At 42.1% G+C, this 26,180-nt stretch overlaps 1 protein-coding gene and 1 long non-coding RNA gene across 6 annotated transcripts in view; both read right to left on the bottom strand.

The window, feature by feature from the left end:
* The window catches only part of LOC108119101 (aminopeptidase N), a 408,837-nt gene that overhangs the window by 363,966 nt on the left and 18,691 nt on the right, over window positions 1-26,180 (bottom strand). For 3 of the 5 annotated variants that reach the window (XM_070280361.1, XM_070280363.1, XM_070280362.1), the window contains one exon: window positions 2,883-3,133. In XM_070280361.1, coding sequence (XP_070136462.1) covers window positions 2,883-3,133 — 251 coding nt within the window. Of the gene's footprint in view, window positions 1-2,882; window positions 3,134-25,082; window positions 25,522-26,180 lie in introns of those variants that run through there. The other 2 variants (XM_070280366.1, XM_070280365.1) reach the window with 2 other exon arrangements.
* Window positions 10,402-11,735, bottom strand: LOC138926394 (uncharacterized). The gene is made up of 2 exons (XR_011442898.1): window positions 11,196-11,735; window positions 10,402-11,135 (listed from the first exon to the last, which is right to left on the bottom strand). It is a non-coding gene; the product is annotated as an uncharacterized lncRNA (long non-coding RNA).

The following is a 26,180-nucleotide window of genomic DNA, read 5'->3' as shown; positions in this document are numbered from 1 at the left end:
ATATATCCGGTTTTAACTGCAAGGGTATATAAACTTCGGCTCCGCCCGAAGTTAGCTTTCCTTTCTTGTTAGGTTTGGTTTTTGTATTATAATAAATTGGGTAATATTATCATATTCTCATAAGGATCGGCCAACTATATCCGATGTTTGCGATATATATCCGGTTTTAACTGCAAGGGTATATAAACTTCGGCTCCGCCCGAAGTTAGCTTTCCTTTCTTGTTTTAACGTTCCTTTTATTTCTTGAATCTTCTCTTTGCGAGACTAACAAGAGGTGTTGAATTTTTTTTATTTTTAACTTAACTAACATCATTGCGATCGTTGTTTTATGAGCCATTGGAGGCAGCTGGCTTTCAGTTTTAGGTGCATCTTCTTGCATTCGATGTGCTTACGCCAGGTTAGTCGTCTATCAAGGTGGACGCCAAGTTACGTTACTTCGTTTAGTGAAAGCGGAGGGCATGTTTGTCTATTAACAGTAAACGTTACGTGCTTACATTTGTGTTCGTTTATTTTAATGCGCCAGTCGGACAGCCACCTTTCTCTACTATTAGATGTTTAGCCAATTTATTTATTGCTTGCGTTGGGCATCTGGAGCAACTAAGGATAGCGGTATCGTTGGCGTTGACGTTGTTAGTTGTGCGTTTGTAGTAATATCCGCAGTATACAAAACATATAAACACGGGCCAAGTGCGCTTTCTTGTGGAACTCTAGCTTCGATGATAAAGTCGCCCAAAGAAGCTGCGTTGCATCTCACTGAGAATACCCTATTGTAGAGGTATGATTCCAGTAGCTTGTGGGTGTATGTTGGCAAATACGTTTTAATTTTGTTCATGAGTCCATTGAGCAAAACTCGGTCGAAAGCTTGAGATACGTCGAAAAAAAATAGCGCTACAGTATTCTCGCTGTTCGAAGGCTGAGCGTACTTTGGATGTTAATCTGTTCACTTGCTTGATGGTTCCCTGGTTTCTTCGGAAGCCAAATTGGTGTGCCGGGATAATATTGCAAGCTTCCAGATTGCAAGCGAGATTACAAGCATTTTTCAAGCAATTTAGACAAACAAGATGTAAGGCTTATTGGTCTGTGCGATGACGTAATTATGTGGTCGTTTCCAGGCGTCGGTATCATTAAAATGATGGATTTCTTTCACTTTTTTGCGAAATAGCCAAGATCAATGATCCCATTGAATAGTTTGCAGACGACCTCTATAGCGCATTTTGAAAGCACCGCGAGCCTTTTTTGGTTGTAGCCCCCTTATGACTTTTTTGATTTCGTTCGGCCGGAATGAAGGTGGCTGAGGGGAGGACTCTGGCTGAATTACTGGCAGGAGGAATGAATTTGAGGCAGGGTTTTAGCTGGAGACACTTTGGTTTCAGCTCGGTCTTCGTCGCTTCGAGCCCAGCATCCCAAAGAGTTACTTATCGGGGTGGTCGTTTAAATTGAGGTGCTATAATTTGATTGGGCCCTCCACGGAGGATACTTTGTGCTTGGTCTAGGGATCTAGGAGCCTGATGGTGACCTGCTGTTCTGCCAATCACGACGCGTGCGCCTCTTTTTAAGACATGTTAAGCTCCGGGGCAAGAGCTATGTAGGCATTACGTTTATTTAAGCCACTTTGTTTTTGGCGACGTCAGGCTGAAGGGGTGTTTAGTTATTTCTGGGCTTTGAAGAAGCGTTCAAAGCACAGGCGAGTGGTCTGATGATAAGTATGAGACTTCTTTGGCACTTATTACATTGCGAGGCATGTTTTTTGTCACCGCAAATCAATAAGGTCTAAGAGCTTACGTGGGTCTGTCGGCCAGTAAGTGGGGCTTTCAGGAGAAACATAGTCCAATTATTTCTCACATTAATAACTGCATTGTAAAATTGCCTTTCTTTGGGAGTCACTAGACGTGATCCCCAGTGGGTGTGTTTGGTGATGTTTTCTCCTGCGGCCAAAAATTGATCGCCAAGTGAATTTTAGAAGTCCAAAAATTGTCCTTCTCAGAGTAAGAAGCAAAGAGGGCAGAAAACGGCAGCGATTGAAAGGCTTCCTTTACTTGACTGAATTTGTGTCGATGTATCCTGCAAGATGTTCAGTGCAAACCTTTTGTGAAAAAGGTGTTTGGTGCGTTTTCTGATTAGAACTCCGGTTCCGCCGTGGGCTTTCCCATCCGGATGATCTGTGCGGTAAATTTTATAGCCTCTTGTATTTGCGTATTCATCAGAAGCATAACGTCAATATAGTTGTCGTGCATGAATTGTGATAAATCTAGTTTATGCCGTGAGACACCATTGGGGTTCCACATTGATATTCGTAGATTCTGCATAGATTATTTAGACTGTTGTGCTGCGAGCAGCTGTATTATCTTTTTCAGGTTTTTATAAAGTGTTTGCATACTTTGTTGGAGGGTTAGCAATCATAGTTTCTGTTTTTCTATGTGGCTGTTCTGTCACTTGATGAGAGCTTTCTGAATTAGTCTGAATTGGATTTTTCCATCCCAGATCGTAGAGCATCGGCATCGGCAAACCTTTTGAAGCAATGTACACTTTCTGTGTATTTTGATTGCGCGTTGCTTGCGGTAGCTTGTCGCATGCGACTCTTCACCTAGTTTGCACAAATCCGTATGGTTCCCTCCGCAGTTTCCACATATCTTCACGGTATGCAGTATGACCTTTTGTGTCCATACATAAAATTAGTTAATTGCTCAAAAAATAACAATTTACTTATATATACATCAAAATTCTGAAAGACTGTGAAAAAAATACAGATAAGAAGATTGAATTTATCCGCAACTGAGGCTAAAAACTTACTTCTTGCATTCATGAAAATCTGCCAATAACCACTTGTACTGGACCCAACATCAACCAATGAATATAATTTTTAAATTTAAATATATACTTACTTTTTTTTGTTATGAGACATTCTAAGCTTAATTTTTTTGTCATCTATATATAAATCAGTGTGTGAATGAAAATATATTTTTTTTGAGTCCGTAATCCATTTGAGGTACATAAGCACCATTCCATTAAAATCCATATTGTTTTTTTTTGTCTCAATGAAGACTTCATAGCTTAAAGGAATCACATCTTTCGAAATGCGATCTTCTGATTTAACGTTGTTTGAAGAAACATCTATATAGCACTCTCCGAATTCCTGTGGACAAAAATCTTTCATTAATATATTTTTTATACCCTTGCAGAGGGTATTATAATTTTCGGTAAAAGTGCGCAACGCAGTAAAGGAGACATCTCCGACCCTATAAAGTATATATATTCTTGATCAGGATCACCTCCTGAGTTCATATCAGCATGTCCGTCTGTCTGTTTCTACGCAAACTAGTCTCTCAGTTTTAAAGCTATCGACTTGAAACTTTGCACACACCCTTCTTTCCTTTGCACGCAGAATATAAGTCGGAACGGCCCGGATCGGCCGACTATACCCTATAGCTGCCATATAACTGATTGATCGGAAATGGTATAACTTCGGTGTTTTTTGAGTTAGATAGTTCAAATTCAAGTTCAAACTCGCGAATCGTCGTCGCATGCAGACGTGTATTTATTGTGCTCCGAGAAAAAAAAAAAAAAAAAAAACTATTCAACAATATCAAAAAGTGCAGTGACTGGTTTCGTAAATCAACAACAACGCGAAAAGACGCTTTCAGCGATGAAATCGCTAATGTTTATATTGATTAATTAATTAATTAATATAAAACATAACATTTAAAACTCGAACAATATCAATTTCGATTGCAATGAGTCTAAACGACGTTAGCACACAACGTCAACGTGAGCAAGACGAGAGACGGCTCTCAGTACAAAGAAACAACGCTTACTTCACTTTCAAAGCAACCGAAAGTAATGCAAGCTCATCCCAAACACGGTCAATTACCCCAAACTTGGCCGAATTCTTAAACGTAGAGAGCGTGAGAGCGCGTTCTTGCTCCCCCTCGCTACCATCGATGTCTCTGCAGCCAAAGAGCGCAGTAACTAGCACCGCAACCTCTTTGACAACGTCAACCGTAACAACAACAACAACCGCTACTGTAACGACAGCGCGTTTAACGACGTCATCAGCTAGCAACGCAAACATTGATACTTCAGCCGCTGTGCTGCCCGAAAAAGAGAACAAAAACAAAGAAAATATTAAGCCGGCTGTGCAGACTGGTATGGATCGTTACATCCAAATCAAAAGGAAGCTGAGCCCCCTAAACTCCCAACGCAAAATAACCCGTGGCAATGCTAACATAGCCGCAATAAAAACGCCCACGAACTCAAACCGTTTTAAAATCTTGGCAGACTATGAGGATGACGCCGAATCTACAGAAGTCGAATCTACAGAATCTAGGAAGCCTAAGCCCCCGCCAATATACATACGAGAAAAAAGTTCCAACGTTCTTGTCAACAAAATTATAGAGCTCATTGGCAAGAACAACTTCCACATAATACCACTCGTAAAGGGCAATATCCAGGAAACAAAAGTTCAAACGAAGTCTGAAGATAATTACAGAGTATTATCAAAATACCTCACCGACAAAAAAAAGAACTTTTACACGTATCAGCTAAAAAGCAGCAAGGGCTTGCAAGTCGTACTTAAGGGCATAGAGCCCGAAGTACCGCCTGCAGAGATAACAAAGGCGCTACAAGAGAAGGGATTTAGCGTTAAGACAGTGTTCAATATCTCTAACAGGGATAGAAAGCCGCAGCCACTCTTTAAGGTTGAACTCGAACCACAAATTAAGCCCCTCAAGAAATACGAAGTGCACCCTATATACAATCTTCAGTTCCTGCTGCACCGCAGAATTACAGTTGAGGAGCCGCACAAACGCAATGGCCCGGTACAATGTGCGAACTGCCAAGAATATGGCCATACAAGGTCTTACTGTAAACTGCGCCCAGTTTGTGTAGTTTGTGGTGAGCTTCATGACTCCGCACACTGCCCAGCGAGCAAAGATGACCAAAACTCGAAAAAGTGCGGCAACTGCGGTGGAAATCACACTGCTAACTATAGAGGTTGCCCAGTTTATAAGGAGCTGAAAAGTCGCATCCACCAGAGGGCCCGCACCCAAAATAATCAGTTCATAGCCTCCAGGACAAACCCTGAAGTCTTCTTCTCGACCGCAGCCAGATCCTCACTAGGACTTACAAACTCTGACAAAAATGTCACATACGCAAGCGCTTTAAAATCAGGACTGGCTACCCCAGCCTCAAAAAGCTCACTGCCGCAATCAGCACACCAAGAACCGAACACGGCTCAGCAGTATCAACTTCCGGAGCAGTCAAAAAGTAACTTTGAAGCAATGATATGCAGTCTACAACAAAGCCTTACGGAGTTCATGTCGTTTATGCGTACAACTATGCAAGATCTAATGCGAAACCAAAATCTATTAATACAAATGCTGGTTTCACAACAATCCAAATAATGACTTCCCTACGAATATCTACATGGAACGCTAACGGCGTTTCGCAGCATAAACTCGAGTTAGCGCAATTCCTACTAGACAATCAAATCGACGTAATGCTGCTTTCAGAAACACATCTTACGAACAGATACAATTTCCAACTACGAGGATATTCATTCTATGGAACAAATCATCCAGACGGTAAAGCACACGGCGGGACTGGAATTTTAATCAGAAGCCGTATCAAGCACCATTATCATACGAAATTTGCAAAAAACTACCTACAGGCCACATCAATAAATATACACCTAAATACTGGCAAGCAATTAACTCTAGCTGCCGTATACTGCCCCCCACGCTTCACCATAGCCGAAGATGAGTTTATGCAGTTTTTCAACTCACTCGGAGACCACTTCATAGCAGCAGGAGACTACAATGCCAAGCACACACACTGGGGATCTAGTCTCGTGACCCCAAAAGGAAAGCAGCTCTATAATGCAATTATCAAAGCTAAGAACAAGCTAGACTATGCTTCTTCTGGCTCACCAACATACTGGCCGGCAGACCCAAAGAAACTTCCCGATTTAATTGACTTTGCGATTACCAAAAACATTCCTAAAAATCTAATATGCGCCGAATGCCTTTCGGATCTTTCATCTGATCACTCGCCTGTCCTTTTTACTCTACTCCAACACTCAGGAACATGGGATCAATCATCAAATCTGACCTCACATAAAACCAATTGGGTTGAGTACAGGAAGTACATCAGCTCACACATTGATCTGAGTCCTCACCTCAGCGACGAAGCCAACGTAGACAGTTTTGTTAATTCGCTGGAGTCTGTACTCGTCTCTGCAGCTCGAGCTTTAACACCTCAAACTATAAACACACAATGCATTTAAAAGAAGACAAATCTACAAATCGAACAGCTCGTCCTCGAAAAGCGACGCTTACGTCGAGAATGGCAATGTCACAGATCGCCATCTGCTAAGCAACGCTTCAAACATGCCTCACGTCAACTTGATCAAGCTCTACAGCAAGAAGAAACGAATGTCCACCACCGCTACATAGAGCAATTGTCAACTAACAGTACGAAACACTCACTATGGAGAGCTCACCCAACTCTGAGCTCACCGAAAGAAACCGTGATGCCTATTAGAAATTCCACAGGCGGGTGGGCGCGCAGCGACGCAGACAGAGCCAGTACGTTTGCCAAACACCTTAAAAAGGTCTTCCAACCAAATCCTGCCACCAATGCGTTTACTTTGCCGACTCTATCAGATGAGCCCCAGCCTCAACATGAGCCGATTGAGTTTCGCCCAAACGAAATCGTTAACATCATCAAACGACAACTGAATCCGAAAAAATCCCCGGGCTGCGACCTCATAACTCCCAAAATGATCATTGAGCTCCCATACTGTGCCGTTTGCACTCTCACCCAGCTATTTAATGCCATCGCAAAACTTGGCCACTTTCCAGTGAGATGGAAAAAGTCAATTATAATAATGATAGCAAAGCCGGGAAAAGACCACACTATCCCCACGTCGTATAGACCTATAAGCCTACTCTCTTGCCTATCTAAACTCTTTCAAAAATGCCTAATGACTCGGATAAACACATACCTGAGAATCCAGGAAGGAATCCCGTCACACCAATTTGGGTTTCGTGAAAAGCATGGAACAATTGAGCAGGTCAACCGGATAACATCCGAAATTCGGAACGCGTTCGAAAAACGAGAGCACTGTACTGCCATATTTTTAGATGTCTCTCAAGCATTCGATAGAGTCTGGCTGGAAGGTCTAATGTACAAGATCAAGACAATGCTCCCCTACAGCACCCACAAGATTTTGGAGTCTTACCTTCACGACAGAAAATTTTTCGTGAGGTGCAATACCGCTATATCCGATGATTACACTGTTGGAGCTGGAGTTCCTCAAGGCAGCGTGCTAGGGCCAATATTATATGTCCTCTACACAGCAGATATCCCGACAAGTACACGTCTAACAACATCTACGTTTGCCGATTACACAGCTATTCTTAGCCGCTCAAAATGCCCGATTCAAGCAACTGCGCAGCTAGCTCATCATATGGTCGATCTCGAAAAATGGCTGTCAGACTGGCGAATTAAAGTGAACGAACTAAAATGCAAGCATGTTACGTTCACTCTGAATAGGCAAAACTGCCCGCCAATAACATTAAACAACACTCTACTCCCACAAGCAAACGAAGTAACATACCTAGGAGTACATCTCGACAGAAGACTCACATGGCGCCGGCACATTGAAGCCAAAAGAACACACCTAAAGCTAAAAGCCAGCGGTCTTCATTGGCTTATCAACGCTCGGTCACCTCTTAGCCTTGAACATAAAGTCCTGCTGTACAACTCGGTACTAAAACCTATATGGATGTACGGCTCCCAGTTATGGGGGAACGCCAGCAATAGCAACATTGACATAATTCAAAGAGTTCAGTCGAAGATCTTGAGAACAATCACCGGGGCACCGTGGTACGTTCGCAACGAAAACATACACCGCGACTTAAACATTCGACCAGTCAAAGAAGCGATCGCAGAACAGAAGGTAAAGTACTTAACCAAGCTATCGGTGCACCCTAACCACCTGGCGAGAGGTCTAACAAGGTTGAGCAACCAATCACGCCTTCGTCGCAATGACTTACCCACCCAGCGACCGACCTGAGGGACGCGCAACCAGAATGCAGTCTTAGTATACTGTTAGTTAAATTTTAATGTTAAGATTCGTCAACTTATTGTTAGTCTCAAAATTAAGAGTAGATTCAATAAATAAAAGCAAAGCTATAAAAAAAAAAAAAAAAAAAAAAAAAAGATAGTTCAAATGCGCTATTTTGGCAAAATAATACGACATGCCAAATTTCGTAAGGATCGGCCGACTATTTCCTATAGCTGCCATATAACTGAACGATCGGAAATGGTTTTTGGTAGAAATACCAACTTTGGTATGTTTGAAGATAGAAGTTTGGGACTTTTTTTAGATTTTGCATTGTAATAAATTGGATTATATATTCATATTCCCATAAGGATCGGCCAACTATATCCGATGTTTGCGATACATATCTGGTTTTAACTGCAAAGGTATATAAACTTCGGCTCCGCCCGAAGCTTTCCTTTCTTGTTTTAGCGTTAAAATAAGTTGTTTGATGAAGTCTAGCCTCTTTGTCCCTAACAAAGGAAACTTTTTTCAACTACATCCTCCCAAATGGGCCACTTTGAACATTTTTATATCCCTTTATAGACCGCAACGATAAAAAATAAGCAAAACTTCGAGTTTTTGAAAAAAAGGTTGGGATTATATTTTGCGACGTAGAAGGTTGTCAAAAAAGTCTTGCGGTATTTTTATAGATTTTTCAATTATTTAAAAAATTGATTTATACGATGACCAGTTTCCAAAGAGATGACAACTTCATAACAATGCCCTTCACAATTCCCTTATCGCTTCCCTAATGGAAAAAAACTCGAAGAGCCAATCCGCAACGTGGCGCTTCTTCGATCACCTCTAACCAGAACAAAAACGTCGAAACCTTTGTTATGCGGTTAAAACAGAAACTGAATGGGGGGAAACTGAATGAAACTGACATTTTCGCTTTTATCGTAGTAGTATGTAAAACATTTTTTTCCTTTATTCGACGATAAAACCCTCGAAAACATGAACCAAAAAACAGCATGTTTAAGCATAATACGTGTCGGGTCAGGCAGCAGCGGTGTAATTTTAATGTTTAAATATGTTAGCGTAATGTTTGGTAATGTTTATTTATGGCTTAAGTTTATACAAAAGCTTAGTTGATCGCAAGCCGACTCTCCCTCGGCCGCTCGATTCAACGGGCTTTCTATAGAGAGTTTTAGCTCGCAGTGTCTAGGTCGGGCCGCCCTCTCCATTATTCGAGAGCTTTAGCTTCGCAGTGACCAGTCAGGCCGCCCTCTCTGTATTTTACTTTCGTCCCTGCATGCACCATAAGCGGGTCTATCTGCGGATCATCCCGTTTCATCTGCATGCAGAAATAAAAATTTTTTATAACGTCATATTAAATACAAATTCTTTTATTTACGGCATTGAAAACGCTCAATGACCAAACATTGGTGACCCCAACGTGATTTAGTTAATATAATTAACAATTTAAAAAAACTATTGAGCCGCGAAAAAACATTTAAAAAACATACATATTTACGTTCCACAAAGCAAGTGCATTCGCCCGCGCATAGACTTCATATATATATACGTTCCACAATTCCGCTACGTTTCTGAGCGCACATAGGACAAGTCGTGTTCGTCGCGGGCAAATAAATTTGGAGCAAAAAAAAAAAAATTTTTGGCGCCGGAATTATTTACTTCGGGTTGGTCGGAACTTAATAAATCAACCATGAACTCCAGCGCTGCAGACACAGGAGCACCCACTCCAACCCGTAGTGCTGTTCTAAAGTGCAAGGCCCTGGGTATTCTCCAGGACTTGCAGAGGATCCAAAGAGCTCTTCAGCCTGTTTCCAAGGTGGACGATGCCATGCTCAACGTGCGTCATGGTCAGATAGTCGCCATGTTCAGCGACTTCAAGGCCATCCACTGGGAGCTTGAGGATTTGGACATTTCGCAGATCAGTAGTGAGCTCCGATGGACTGTCTCGGAGCTGGTAGTGACAATGCAGGCCGAAATTGAGCACGAGACGACCCTTCGCTCTTCCCGAATTGCTGCCCACTCCACCCTAGCTAACGGAATGTCCACCATGCAGGTTGACTCGGGGTCAGGTCAAAGGTTTCAAGCTTTGCCTCCCTTGCCTCTTCCTACCTCAGCGGTGGATACTCTGAATGGCCTGAGTTTTACTCGATTTTCTGTACAATCGTCGGCGGTAATCCGAGCATCAGTAAGGTGGAAAAGCTGCAAAGGTTGCGATCTTGCCGTCAGGAGTCCGCTTTCGAAGCAGTTCGCTCCTTGGAAGTTTCCGATGAGAATTATGATGTTGCGCTGAATTTGTTGGAGAAACGATTTAATAGCCGTCGTTTAATATTTCAGGCTCATGTGAACGAGATTCTTGGCCTCACTCTAGTGGAAGGTGATTCACTAACAGGTCTTCGAGGGTTATCCGACAAATTCAATGCCCATATGAGAACTTTGAAGAATTTGGGTTCAACGAATGAGATAGCCGGCTGCATCATTGTCCAGGTGCTTCTTCAACGGTTGGACCCAGCTACCCAGGTTAAGTGGGAAGAGAGTCTAAATTCTTCAAGTTCCGACGCCATCCCTACTTGGGAGTCGCTGGCAGAGTTTCTGGAGCAGCGATGCAGGACTTTAGAGGCTATGGATGTGGCCGCTGGGCAGAGCTATGGAGCGGATCCCTCTTCGGGTTGGAGTGCTTCGCTGGGAGCTGATTAAGGTGTACCTCGCCCCTTACGAATATAGTTGGAGGACAGGCCCCAACGGAGGGGGGAATGTCGGGTCAGGCAGCAGCGGTGTAATTTTAATGTTTAAATATGTTAGCGTAAAATTGGTAATGTTTATTTATGGCTTAAGTTTATACAAAAGCTTAGTTGATCGCAAGCCGACTCTCCCTCGGCCGCTCGATTCAACGGGCTTTCTATAGAGAGTTTTAGCTCGCAGTGTCTAGGTCGGGCCGCCCTCTCCATTATTCGAGAGCTTTAGCTTCGCAGTGACCAGTCGGGCCGCCCTCTCTGTATTTTACTTTCGTCCCTGCATGCTCCATAAGCGGGTCTATCTGCGGATCATCCCGTTTCATCTGCATGCAGAAATAAACATTTTTTATAACGTCATATTAAATACAAATTCTTTTATTTACGGCATTGAAAACGCTCAATGACCAAACAATACGTTTCCAACAAAATATATTATGTCTTGATGTGACAAATACCACTAGAACTAGGCGCTTAAAACGACAGCTGTCTGACAAAACCTAAAAGTAAAGTGCTCCTGTGTTCAATTTCGAAATTCCCTTTTACTTTTCAAAATGACAGTTCTCGTTAAAGTGCAATGAAAAATAAACATCTTTTTAACCCCTACAGATTACTTATTAGGGTATTGACTTTTAATGTGCATTATGTTTTAGAAAAACATAAAAAAAAAATTTTTAACCCCTTTTAATTTTAAATTTTAAAAGGTAGTCACTGCCATTTTCACTTTTGGTTTTAAGGGTGTGTGTAGGAGATTCAATAGGTTTTACAAAAAATGTTTAAATCTTCTTAAATTTTTAAAATTTAGCCTTCTTTTGTCTTCAAAACAAGTAATTTCAAGTAATTTTTGTTGTTTTGTTTCTCAGATACGAGGGAAAATGTTGTAAATTTGACAACAAAAAGGTTTGAAACTGTATCGAAATTCACTTAGTAAAAGTAAACACCGGACCCTGCCTGATCAAAAGTTTTCCAAAATAACTGATGTTATTTAACATTAAACATTGAACTATACATTCACTCTATGTTACATAAATTTACTCGAAAACAAAATACCCTTCAGATGATATTTGACCTCAATGCTGGGACCTCTTTGAGGACCCCTGCAATGATCCTCTGGTAGCATACGCGTAACTGCTTGCCTTATCCTTTTATCACGTTATGAGCTTACGAAGTTGGTACCATTGTCCCTATAAAGATGCTGCATCATTCTTCGACGGCCCGTGAACTTGACGCACGCCAGCAGAAAGTGCTCTGTGGTAAGCCCGGTCACCAGTTCCACGTGAAAGGGCTTTCTCGCTAGACAGTTGAAGACGGACACCTCATTCGTGCTCCGGTGGACCCGGTGTAATCGATTCCCGTTGTGACCAAAGGTCTGTGGGGCGGATGTACCCGGTGGTGCGGTAGATCTTTCTTGAGCTCTGACGAGACTGTTTCGCGCACCCGCTGATCAACTGGACAAAATTAAAGGATTGCGTCTGTCAGATGGCAATAAGAAACACCAAAGACACAAACAGCTTTTCGAGCCGCATGGTGAATCCTAAGCCTATCCTCTTTGACTTCCAACGCTGGTTCGAATGGTAAGATTATGCTCATGAACGGCACTGCAACACGAGTATGGGACAACCAGCTTGGTCCTGTTCATCATAGCATACCACGGTGTCAGACCTCTGGCTTCACAGTCTGCAAACATACGATCCATCTCAGAATACCTGAAATTGCAGAGAGACTAAAATACAGTTTCAACAGGGCGACAAGGATATATAGCAACGGTGCCCGGCATAGGCAGAGCCTCATCCTACCCTCCACTTCTCTGTGCCTTTACTCCTTCATGGGTAAAAACTCCGGGCACGGCGCAGAATGTGACCACCGTAGTAGTGATCGCACTTGAGGAAAGCACATCCTGAGTCATCAGGCACCTTATGCACTCGAATCCGGGGAGTGGAGTCTGACGATCGGGGTCCAATACTGGTGTCATACGAAGAGCTTCGGTTCTTGATCCGATGCATGATTACCAATCACTCGCTAAGATGGGGCTGTCACTGTACTACCTTTTTTTGGGAAACTGGAGCGGTGTGATTATCAGGCTATCATGATACGGCTTCCCTTCTAAGACATTGAAAAAAAAAGGAAAACCAGACTAGGATTGTTGTAGCGATTAAGCACCAGAGACTAAGCCGCGGCGAAGTTTTTATAGGTGAGCTGAATCTGACAAATGTCATTATCGCGTCCGACAGGAAGCAAATCTATTAAACAATAATCTGGCCAGTTCACTACAACACCTGAAAACTTGGGTACGGACATATGCGGCATCGCCAAATGCACTTCCGAAGCCTGCAGCCTCCTCAGGCACAATTGGCTGAGGTACAGAAGGTACAAAGTTTTGGAGCCATAGTTGGATATCCGCCTTTATTGATGTTCTGCATTTTCGAAAGTTTTGACCACCAGCACCGCATTTTGTAAAAATGTGGTAGTAGTAGAAAGGAAAGGTAAGTAATCGAAAGGTATTGCTTTGAACTGATTGATCGAAAATAGCATACCTTTGGTGTTTTATACACGGTTTTTTTTTTTTTTTTTTTAAAAGGTATATATTTATTTAACATTAACGGGTATACTGCTACCTTTGTGGCAGCTTGAACAGGTTGTAACATACCCGGTTTTCGTATTCTTGTGAATGTTTGTAATATAGAGAAGGAATCATCTCCGACCCCATAAGGTACATATATTCTTGATAAGCATAAAAAGCCGAGTCTATATAGTCCGTCTTGGTTGTTTGAGTTTTCCGTCATTCCGTACGATTGTCCGTATGAACACTTTGATCTCAAAGACTATAAGAGATAGAGCTATAGAATTTGGCATGGAAACTCCTATAATGCCCCCGTTGTTCAAGTTTCTTAAAAATTTTTGCACTACCCCCTTCCGCTTCCAAAAATTGATTTTTTGAAAAACCTGATGCTAAACTATTTTTATAGTTAACTTATATCCGAAAAAAAGAATAAATAATTCGGCTACAAAAGTACTTTGGTTTGGGAGAAATTTATTAAAAAGTGAAATGATTTTGATTCACTAAATTATGGTTAGTGAAAACGCTGTAGTCTCCAGACAAAATATAAATAATTTTTTTATTAAAATTTCTTAAGTACGCCTTAACTATTGCGATCCCATATTTCTTTCAAATGTTATTGAAGAAATACAATTTTTCCCAAATTAAGGTCATGAAGGAAATTATTCTACTATCGACTATTTTTGGAAAAACTAATTAACAAGAAAGGAAAGCTAACTTCGGGCGGAGCCGAAGTTTATATACCCTTGCAGTTAAAACCGGATATATATCGCAAACATCGGATATATTTGGCCGATCCTTATGAGAATATCATATTAAAACCAATTAATTACAGTAAAATAAATTAAAAAAAAGTCCCAAGCTTAGGTCGGATTAACTGACCAAAACTATAATCTGTAATAAGTTTCAGCTTTCTATCTTTAAAAACACGAAAGTTGGGTCATGAAATTTGGCATGTCGTATTAATTTGCTCGTATTTTATTTTGTCGTATTTTATTATTAATAGCTCCCATGTAAGGTTTGAACTCTCTTACTCTAAAAACACCAAAGTTATACTATTTCCGATCAATCAGTTATATGGCAGCTATAGGATATAGTCGGCCGATCCCGGTCGTTCCGACTTATATACTGCGTGCAAAAAAAAGAAGGGTGTGTGCAACGTTTCAAGTCGAAAGCTTTAAAACTGAAAGACTATAATTTATAGGGACGGACTCTTAAAAATTCCTTAAGGGATTTTTAAATTTCCAACGTTTTTTAATAGTTAAATGTTGTAGCTTTTGAAAAAAATAGATCTTTAATTAATTAAAACAAAAAGAACACAATTTTTACACAAGAAACTGACGTTTTTGAATTTTTGTCGTTTTTTTGGACTTTGGCGTCATTTTTTCGGTACAACTTCTAAAAAATGGTATCATTTTTGACACATATCAATATTGTCTTATTAATCCTGAATAAAACGAGACCAATTTTATTAGGAAATTATGAATATTGTTTAAGTTGTTTCGCTTTCCCCATAACTAGTCAGTGTAGTCTTGTTTTTTCAAATAAATCAAGATTTTGAGGGTGTTACAAATATTTCAAACACGGTTTTGTGTTATTTTCGACCTAATAAACAATTCCTAATAGGTCTCGTTAGAAGTTCCTCCAATTTATTGTTTTTTTTTGTCACACTGTGAAATATATGAACACACATATATATGTTATATATGAATATATGCATGTATAGAACATAGAAAAGTAACATTACCCTTTAAAAACACTCCAAAAAGTAAAACTATCCGCAAAAATACGTAATTGACTACTGCTTAATTGACCAGAGATAATTTTTAACTTGTATTGACATTTATTGCAAACTAACTGCCCAGCCCGGCTTCGCTCGGGTTGTTTCGTTTTAGGATCCGTAATAGTATTTAAGTGTTAGTAGTATTTTTTTTCTCAAGGCTGACCCGGCGAACTTCGTACCGCCTTAGCGTAGCTTTGATGCATTACTTTATTTTGTATAGCTAACCTATATTATGTATGAGTCCCTATTCAATTTGAACTGGAATCTACAATATCCTCCATATAAAAATGAATCCTTATTTCCCTGGTCTCGCCATACCTGAGGACTTTACTAATTTTTATACCCTTGCAGAGGGTATTATAATTTTGGTCAAAAGTGTGCAATATTGTGCAAAGTGAACAATATTTATTTTATTCGAATTCTCCTATCTTCAATTATGCCGATTATCAAGCTCCTCCATCAAATCCTCGCTGATCTGCTCGCTTGCGCCCGTTTCCTCCGTTGGCGCTTTCTCTCCCGTTGCTCCTCAGACGCCGTTCCGGGTTGGTTGCCCAGATCTCCACTTCTCATGATTTTATGACTGAGGTCAGCTTGGTCCCTGGCAGCCTTAATTTTTTGCCTACGCTTCTTTTTCATTACAACAGGGCACCACTGTGCATACCGTCAAGTGGCTCTGCATCAGCCCTTTCGGCTTCTTCTGTGGCCTTGAGTTCATGGGCCGACGCTCTTCACTTTGCTGGATTACTTCTTTTATCTCGGTCTCTTTTATCTCGTTTCTCTTTTATCTAGATTTTTTATCTCGGTCTCTTTTAGGACTCTCCACAGGATGACGTCTGACTCGGCCTCACTAAACGTGGGCGCGGACTAACTCCACAGGCACTGCGTTGTACTGCCTTATGTAGACTCCAGGGGACCCATTTATCCTTCTGTTTTATGAACATTACTCCTTCATCAATCGATCGGTTCTCTCGGTGGTCCTGTACTTTCTGCGATCCTTCCACAGTTTCTTTCATTTTTCGTTTTCCCCTTTTATTTGATACGAGAGGTCTTACCGTTCTCTCGAATTCCATGGCGTTTTTTGCTTTCTCCTCCTTTCAATCCACCTTACAAAACCCAACGCCTTGTATTGGTCATGTTTACTTTGAGGTGGAAACGCTTTATAAGGCTGGTAGCACACTTCACTCTTTCGACTCATGCTTATGTGGCTCATCTCATAATTTGCGAGCACTGTAATTTTCTGATGCTAATTATGATAGCATCAGATACATGTTTATCGGGTCCTTGATATATTACGTAATTGTTTTAGTAATCAATGCATAATACTTCTGGCTGACATCATTGAGAATCTTCAAATTTGGGTTGTTATCTATTCGATTTTACGCTCGGTTAGCTACCACACGTTTTTAACTATTTCCTCCAACTGGTACATATGTATGTATCACCCACTTCTGTTCTTAGGGAAAAGACTCGTTTGATCCATGAAAAAGGACGACTTAACCCCTATTCTTAAGGGAAAAACACATTTGTTTTTGCTTTTAAATATATTCAAAGACGCACGTTTGAGTCGATACAGAGATCAAAGAAGAAGAAATGGAAAAAGGGAGGACTATGAAAAGAAATATTTATATATTGACTTATAAATACCTTCAAAGTGTCGTCGGTAGTTTTCAGATTAATAAACATCATAATACATAATACATCATCATAACCCCTCCTTCGTTTTTTGCCAAACAAAATAGTTAAATTTAGTGCAGCCAAACATTTATTTATATACGAATATATGTAGATATATAATACATATTTACGTACAAAAAATAATTTGGCGTACATACAAATATATGCAGCGGTAAAATTCTCGTTTTCGCTTCAACCGTTGACCGTTGCTATATATGTATGTATGCATAAGTTTGGCGCATTTTATTGTAACGGACCGCCAAGTGAGGCGCTACCCTACAATTGGTTGGGTACACACTTTTTTCGGTTTCATTGGCAACCAACTATTTTTTTGGATACTCAGTGCCTCGACTTATTCGACTATTAATTAATTAGTTTATTCTTTCATCTTTTCGCCATATATTAAATAATTATTCTGTCGTTTTTCTCCAGATATTAAAATAAATATCTTTTCATTTTTCGCCATAGTTATTAATTTATTAATTTAAAAATTAAAAAACTCATTAAAATAAAAATTTTTTTTTTTATTATAAGAAATTAGTAATTTAAATAATAAAGTGTTGTAAAGTGTTGTATTTAAAAATAAAAATAATACATTTTTAAAATTTTTATCGTTGTCTGTTTATTAAAAAATAAATAAAATCAGAAAATGGATAATAATAAACAGAATTTAAAATCCGCGACTTTTGATTACAAGATAAAGATTAAATGTCAGAGTAAAAAGCATTCGCCGATTACGGCTGGGAAGCTGTGTCAGTTCCTTTAGCAAAGACCGAGTTAGAGTGCAATGAGGTTTTAAATGAGACAATTTTTAAGGCAAATGAGTTGCAAGACCAGATCGAGCAATTAGATAAGGAAGATGAATTCGGAGCCGAGTTAGAAGAATTAGAATCTTGGCCGTCAGCCAACGGATACAACAGCGGGACCTACACGCAAGGATGCTGGCAAATTGTAGTCGGGTGGGGAGAAGAACACTCCTTTTCTTAAATCACCCCAATCCAATGTCGAACAGCATTTGCCAAAGGATGCGTGCCCGAAGGGGGGATCGGACGCTAATATGCGAACTCTGGAGGACCGGCCGACCTCTCCGTTTTAACCAGGCTTATCGTAACAAGCGCCTACTCGAGGGTCCAAAAATGAATTCTACCTTATAAAAGAAAGACCAAAGCGGAGAACGGAACTTCCGGAAATGGGGTCATTGACCCGTCAAACTCCAAGGCCCTCAAAACCCAAGGAGTTGCTGAGATGGAGAAGCCCTCCACAGAGGAGCAACATCTGGAGGTGGGACGAGCCGGTGCGAAGGAGGATGCCAAGGCATCTTCTTCCAAAGCAGGGCAAGCCAATGGACCACCGAACGGCGTGGAGAGGAAGACCCCAGGGTCAACCTCTTAACCAACCGGCGGGGCCCCTAAGGCTAACGCTGGTCCGGGACCGTCTCACTCGACGTAGCGGAAGGGCTCTTATAAAGATAGGAGGAGAGCAGCCGCATCGACCGAAGCCAACCCGGACCAGGCCGAGATTATTAAGTAGGCAAGGGAGGTCCTGCCCGACTTCAAACCGGAAAAGGCGGGTGTGAGGCTAGAGCCGAATAAACTCGCTGGGTCATATCCTGCCAAGGAGATCGCGCAAAGCCCGAAAAGGCAGAGATCTACGGAGGGAGAAGCCCCCCAAGCCAAAAAGAGGAAGACCCTGCCGCAGTCGTCCAAACGCTCGTTCGTCGAAGTGACGAAGGGAAGAACCCCCATTGGAGTCCTGACCAAGGGATCCAAAGATGGGTTCATCCCCAAGGACCTTTGGCGACGTGTGGTTAACGAGTTGCATGGGCGCTTCGTGAAGGAGATGCTACAGAACGGCGGACCCCCACTAGAATGCGAATACATAGTAAGGTATCAAGGTAGCGTCAAGGTAATTGGCTGCCAAGACGCGCGATCTGTAGAAACCTACAAGCGAATGGTAGCATCGCTTGCAGAGATCTCCTGCGGGGCAAAGCTGGTGGCGGTTGACTGGGAAGAGATCCCAAGTAAACCAAGGACGCGAGTATGACTCACAGAAAAGCCAGCCGACCATAACACCAACATGACTATGCATAGGATGTGCAATCCGACGCATCTCATGGCCGACTGGAGAGTCGCCAAGGTCGAGGAGGCGGTAGGACTGCGGAGGCAGGACGTCCTCACGCTCAACGAGGAGACCGTGAAAGCCCTGGAAAGGTCAGAGCACCGGATAAAGTACGGATTCGAGCATGTGAGGGTCCGTATCTAAAAATCTGATGCAAAGAGCAAACAGGAGGTATCGAGCTGAACTATCGAGGACTACACCTCAGAGGAAAGCGACTTGGCAAGGGCACTTAGACGCGTCGGAATGAAGGAGGATTCTCTGTTGAGCTCCAAGACGGATGCAGAAGTTATTGTGGTGAAGAATTGTAAGAATGTCCCTGACAATCTTGAAGATAAACCTCCACCACAGTAAAGCGGCGTCAGCTGCCCTCCTACTCCACCTCGCCGAGAGTGGAGCTGATGTGGCGCTCATCCTGGAGCCCTGGATCATTGGAGACAGGATTCTTGGGTTGGGGGCGTCGGAGTATAGGCTCTGCAAAGCCGATAAAACAGGTAAAAGGCGAGCCTGCATCCTCGCAAAAAAAACCCTAACTCCTTTTTGCTACCCAATTTCAGTAATGAAGACCACGTAGCCATAGAGAGCCAAAGGGTTTTCTAAGGCCACGACCGGGAAGCCCTCCCCCCGCACCCGCTACTCAAACAGCTGGTGAAAGACAGCAGGAAGCTTAAGATCGACCTGATCATAGGTTGCGATACCAACGCCCATCATCATCAGTGGGAAAGCACTGACACGAACGAGAGTGGTGAGTCAATCTTCGATTTATCCTACGCTCCAATCTCCTGGTGGGTAATAGGGGTACAGAACCCACCTTCATAGTCAAGAACAGAAAGGAAGTACTTGACATTACTCTTTACTCTGACTACCTAGCTGACAGGATTGTTGCATGGGGAGTCCTAGAGAAACACTCTTTCTCGGACCATAGAACAAGAATTAGTGATCAATTTCGAAAACCTTAATCGACTAACAGAACGCAACCCGAGAAAAGCAAACTGGGAGTTATAAAGGAAAAAATTAGAGAGATCCTTGGGGAAACCTCCAACAAGGAACGTTGAAAGCAGGGAAGATCTGGATGCTATGGTGGACACGCTAACGGCGGCGTGCGCCAAAATGAAGGATACATTAAAACCTCGGAAGATAGCTGGACCACGTCCAGTAAAAAAACCCTAGAGGCTCTCACAAATGCACATTTCCCGGGATCCTTTTTAGGTACAATTGATCAGAAGCCGGACCCAATCTGAGGTCATGGGTCAGGAAAGCTTTCTAAGCAATTTTCAGAATAGGCAACGTGCCCGCAATGTGGTTTTCCCCAAAGCGGGAAAACCAACACACTACACCCCTAAGGACTTAAGATCTATAAGCCTGGACTTCAACCTGTCGTCCTTCCTCCTCAACACAATGGAGAGACTAATCAGTCTCCACATTAATCTTACCATCAACCCAGATGATATCTCGGGATCACAGCATGCGTATAGGAAGGGCCGATCCACGAAGACGGCACTTCACGCGATCACTACGTCCGTCGAAAAGCCACTTAGCGACAGGGAACACGCACTCATTGCTTTTCTAGACATAGAAGGTGCGTTCAACAACATCCTACCATGCTCGATAATCAATGCGCTGACGAGACTAGGAATAGACGACCAATCGTAGGCCTTTTAAGGCAGATCTTGGAAAACAGGACTGTTGAGGCGTCATTAGGAGGAGAATCTATTCAAAGATACGTCAGAAGAGGCACTCCGCAAGGTGTAATTTCCCCCATACTGTGGAACGTGGCGGTTAATAGCCTACACGATCCCTAGAAGGTGGTGGATGCAAGGTTATCGCTTATGCGGATGATGTCGCAATTGCCTTCTCTGGAAAATTTCCCCTGACTTTATGCGACCGCATGACTTAGGGTTCTCTCAATATGGGCAGTTAGGAACGGACTAGGTGTAAGCCCATCCAAAATCGAACTTGTTCTCACTAGGAAGTACAAAATACCTGTGATGCACTATAGGCCACTTTTTCTGGCCAAAAACCCATTTTTCGAAAGTTCTTATAATTAAGATTTTATGACGTCATTACATTAGTATAATATCAGACTTCAATATTACGCAACAGAAATTTTGAAAGAGGCACGCTCCGTTAAGTTATCGGCTTTCAAAAACAGCTGTTTGGAAAGAAGAGTCCGTTTAAGCCAACCGTATCAAACAACAAAATAGATTGCTTCTTCCAAAAGAAGTATTAGAATTGCTCGACAGTCCCTTAAGGAGCGCTGATAATCAGTTTGAAAATATTGAAGACGATCCACTTGAGTTCAGGGATATATAACTTTCCTACTTTCTGCTATTCGTTACTAACACTAATGCGGTAAAATCATATCAATGTATTGGGGTGCCGATCATTGGTTTAGATTATATTTTACCTTTTTAATAATAATTACTTTAAACGGTTCGGGCGTAGCAACTGTAGAAAACATGTCCCTAGTCCTGCCAAAAAGAGTCGGCGGCTAGAATAGCGGTGCCACACTATGATTACTGCAGGAGCTGTGGGGATATAGAAGAGGAAGAGGCAGTCGCACACCTCCTGGTCATTGGGGTGCAACTGACTCAAATTCTTGGATGCAGCAGCACTCACGGACCTAACAGACCTCGCGGTGATCGCTACACGCAGACTCGTAGCCTTCATCCGTAAATCTGGATGGGACCGCGAGCCGCCACAGGAAGGATAGCACACTCTTGGGCGCATTAGTAGATAGGAGGGGGGAGGTCCCCTTTTAGGACCCCTTGCCTTTGCGGTATCACAAGGAGCCCCAGCAGCTCAAGTGAATGGAGGTGTCAGTGACTGGCCCCGCATCGCCGTCTCAACCTAACCTTACCAAGAAGAATTAGAACTAACGACTAAAGGCAAGGATGATGTCATTATTAAATGCCTTCTCTATAGCTGAAGAGTCCCCACCAGCTACTGAAATTTCTGCAGCCCCAACTCGAGCTCGACTCCCAGTTTGGCATTGCCAAAATTCAGTGAAAACTATTCGGAGTTTAAAAATTGTATGAGTCTCTTTGAGACTTTAATAGACAAGGATGTGAACATTACTGTTATCAAGAAATTTAACCATTTAATTTCTTGCCTGTCTGGTGAAGCCTGAGGAACTATCAAGGCATTCCAAGTCAGCGAGAATAATTATGACAAAGCTATTGCTAGTCTGAAAAGAGTTTACGATGAAAAATGTCTCATCTTTGTGAACCAAATAGGCAAATTATTTAGCATTCCGAAAGTTTCATCGACAGAGTGTCATCGATCTGCGGGTCACTATTATCCATAGGAGACGATAATAAAACTATTGCAAACTAAATGATCATTCGTTTAGTTTTGAGTAGAGTAGATCCGATGATAAAAGAAAAATGGGAAGAGTCACTGGATTATGAAAAATTGCCGCTGTGGTCCGATTTAAAAAAAAAAATTTAGTAAAATAATATTTCAAATTATTTATTACCAGCACCTGTACGCTGAAGAGACTGGCAAGACAAAACAGGTAAAAACTGGGTTCGGGAAGCAGCACAATAGAAGTTCGTTTTCTTGCTCCGTTTTCAACAAAAAAGTTTGCAGTTATTGCAACGCAGAAGACCATAGTCTTTCCCAGTATAGTCCGTTCGCTCGTGTTGCTGTAATGCAACGGTTTGAGTTTGTCAAGTTAGCCTCATTATGTTTAAATTGTCTGCGAAAAGGTCACACGGTTGCGAAGTGTAAATCGACTAGGTGTCAAATTTGTGCAAGATCGCACCACAAACTTCTGCACCGATTAACCGAGACGTTTTGGCGTTACCACCACCAAAAGAAAATCCTCCTCCAGCGCTACATCTTGATGACCCTTCTACGACACATGCTTTGCATGCGTCATCCCTAGAAAGGGTTTTGTTAGCCACGTCGATCGTAAGCGTTAGAACTAAAAATGGCGAGCACATATTGGCCCGAGCATTACTTGACTCTGGGTCACAAATGAACATCATTACTAAAGATCTTGCTTAACTCTTTCAGATCCGTAGGGAGGAATTGTGTATTAACTTGCTTGAAATAAGTCAATCTAATTCCCAGGTTAAGAAAAAGATACACACTGTGGTGAAGTCAACAATTAATGGTATTGAGTTTCCGTTCGACTTTTGGATTTTGAGAACTATCTCGGGTTATCACCCTGACCTGTCAGTGAACGTGAAAGATTGGGACCTACCAAAGAACTTGCCGCTAGCAGACCCATATTTCTACAAACCTCAGCGGATAGACTGAAGATCCTTAGTTAATTGGAGCTGAGTCATTTTTCGAACTGTTTTCCGTTGGCCAAATAAGCCTGAATTGCCAAGAAGAATTACTCGAGTCGATAGATGGAAAAAATTAAAAAACATGGGTCCCAATTCAAACCAAAGAGCAGACCCTTTTTTTATAAACCTCAGCGGATAGCCGACTGAGCAGACTCATTTTTCGAACTGTTGTCCGTTGGCCAAATAAAACAAGGTCCAAACCATCCCATCGCCCAGGATGGTTTGTTTTGTGAAACTTGTTCAAGGAATTTTCCCAAAACGCCGTTTTTTGTCGCTCGATAGAAGATTATCTCGAGATCCGAATTTAAAGAAAATGTATGTAAATGTAGAAAAAGCACATCGACCAAATTACGAGTCGTGTTTGACGCGTCTAGTAAGGCATCAACACAGAACGGCCTAAACGATCTGTTGATGGTTGGTCCTACAATCCAGGAAGAGTTGTATTCAACTCTTCTTCGGTTCCGGCTGAAAAGACTCGCTCTGCTATCCGACATGAAAAGGATGTTTCGCCAAGTAATGATAAATTAAGCCGATAGGCGATACCAGTTGATAGTGTGAAGGAAAGACCCATCAGAGTCCTTGAAACTGTGCAAGCTCAACACCGTTACATATGGCACTGCACCAGCCTCATTTCTGGCCATAAGGTGTTTGAAGATGTTGAGTGAATCTGTGAAGAATACATTCCCTCGAGTTGCCGAAGTTATTGGGTCCGACTTTATGTCGACGGCATGTTAACGGGTGCTGGTTGCACTAAGGAGCTAAAGACAATTAAGTCTGAAGTAACTCAGATTCTACAAAACGCTGGGCTTGAATTGACCAAGTTGTTTTCAAACTCGTCTGAAGATACTGCACTCGAGAGCACGGTTAAACCAATAACACTTTCGGACTCAAAACTGACTAAAGCATTAGGAATCGCTTGGGTTCCTAAAGAACATATATCTAAATTTGAAATTGATGATTCAGTCATGGGTCAAAGGGCGACCAAGCGGAACATTCTTTCGGTGACATCGAAGCTGTTTGACCCCCTTGGCCTACTAAGCCCAATACTTATAAAAAGAAAGATGCTGTTGCACGAACTTTGGCTACATAAGCTATATTGGGATGAGTCAATTCCACTGCACTTGGAAAAAGCGTGGAACAAAATACAAATTGCCTTGTCGCAATTAGATAACATCTCAATTCCGAGATTCGTTTTTACCGAGCCGATGTCACCGATTCAAATTCATGCCTTTTCTGAAGAATCTATGAGAGCCTAGGGAGCCTGCGTCTATATGCGTTGCGAATCTGCAGAAGGTATTAAAGTTTCGTTGTTGACGGCAAAGTGCAAAGTAGCGCCGCTCAAGACAAAGACGCTGCCCCAAGATAAAGCCTCTAATAAAAGATCCGATCGAACGGATTCATTCCCATCCATCGTCGTTATCAACGTTCGTATCGAATAAAGAAGGTAAAATTCAAGAGTGGTCAGATGATAGCACGTGGCGGCATGTATCAACTAAACAGAACCCGGCAGATATAGTGTCCAGAGGTGGAGACGTAGAGGAGACTGTAGAATCGATCTGGTTTACACGCCCATCATTTTTAAAGGAACCGGAACCATAATTGTAACATGGCTGCGAGTGTTCGTTTGTATGATCCGCTTTATAAGGAAATCAACGAAATTAGTGGTGAATTCTGATATTGTTCCCTCACCTTTCGAATATAATAAAGGCTTTAAGAAAATAGTCGAAATAGTCCAAGAGCACGAGTATCAAGATGAAATAGAAAAGATCCGAAAAAATGTAACTGTTAGCCCTAGTCTACAAAAGCTAAATCCCTTTTTACACAAATCATCAGAGGCTGGGCTTACGATGTCAAGTTTCCAGTATTGTTGACAAAACGCTCTCAATTTGTTCAGAGCTACGTTCAATACTTGCACGAGTCGAATTTTCATGTGGGTCCACGAGCACTTGTGAGGCTTTTGCGACAGCGCATATGGATCGTAAATGCGCAGGAAATCTGCAGCCAGACAGTACGGTCAAGCTTACGCTGCTTTAAATTCAAGCCTCCTCTGATGAGTCAAATCATGGGAGATTTACCCTTAGATAGAATTCGTGCTCTCCGCCCATTCTCCTTATGTGGTGTTGATTTTTGGTGGCCCTATTGATACGACATTGAAAATTCGTCGTAGGCCACCCTACAACATGTTGTGCTCGACAAAATTTTTCCTGTGGATGGTAGTGTTCGTTGTCAAATTTTGTGTTTGTCAAAATGTTCGAATGGAATTGAAATCGTTCTATTTTGACAACGTTTGCAAAAACATGCTCGCCAATGGATGGCAATGTTGGCACGAATGTCAGTTGAAAAAACGTATTGGTAGAGAAAAATGAATAAAAAGTGAAATATTATTTATGGTAAATACTTATTGCCATAAGTGCAATTAGAGTGCCGCTATAGTTGTCCGTTGACATATTGATTGTGGATGGGCCCCTTTATTCACTTATTTGTATGTCATTTCATTTAGAAGTAGTTTCCGACCTTTCAACTGATTCCTTTTTGTTTGGCTCTTCAAAGGTTCGTTGGGCGCCGAAGCTGTCCGCAGACCGTGCACTGCGACAACGCGACTGCGCAATACGCATCAAGAAAAGGATGCGTATTTGCGTTCATACCGCCGCGGGCTCCGCACATGGGTGGACTATGAAAGGCAGGTGTGAAGTCTGCAAAACACCTACTCCTACGAGCGGTAGGGAACGCCAGGCTCACCGCGGAAGAGCTGCAGATCGTCCTCGTTGGAGTCGAGTATGAAAGGCAGGTGTGAAGTCTGCAAAACACCTACTCCTACGAGCGGTAGGGAACGCCAGGCTGACCGCGGAAGAGCTGCAGATCGTCCTCGTTGGAGTCGAGGCCTGGGCGGCTCTGAGTCAGGACCCAAGCGACGGCGAGGCGCTTACTCCCGGGCACCTGTTGA

This window comes from Drosophila bipectinata, chromosome 3L (assembly GCF_030179905.1).
Source record: "Drosophila bipectinata strain 14024-0381.07 chromosome 3L, DbipHiC1v2, whole genome shotgun sequence".
NCBI lineage: Eukaryota > Metazoa > Arthropoda > Insecta > Diptera > Drosophilidae > Drosophila > Drosophila bipectinata.
This window is presented reverse-complemented; position numbering and strand designations above follow the sequence as displayed.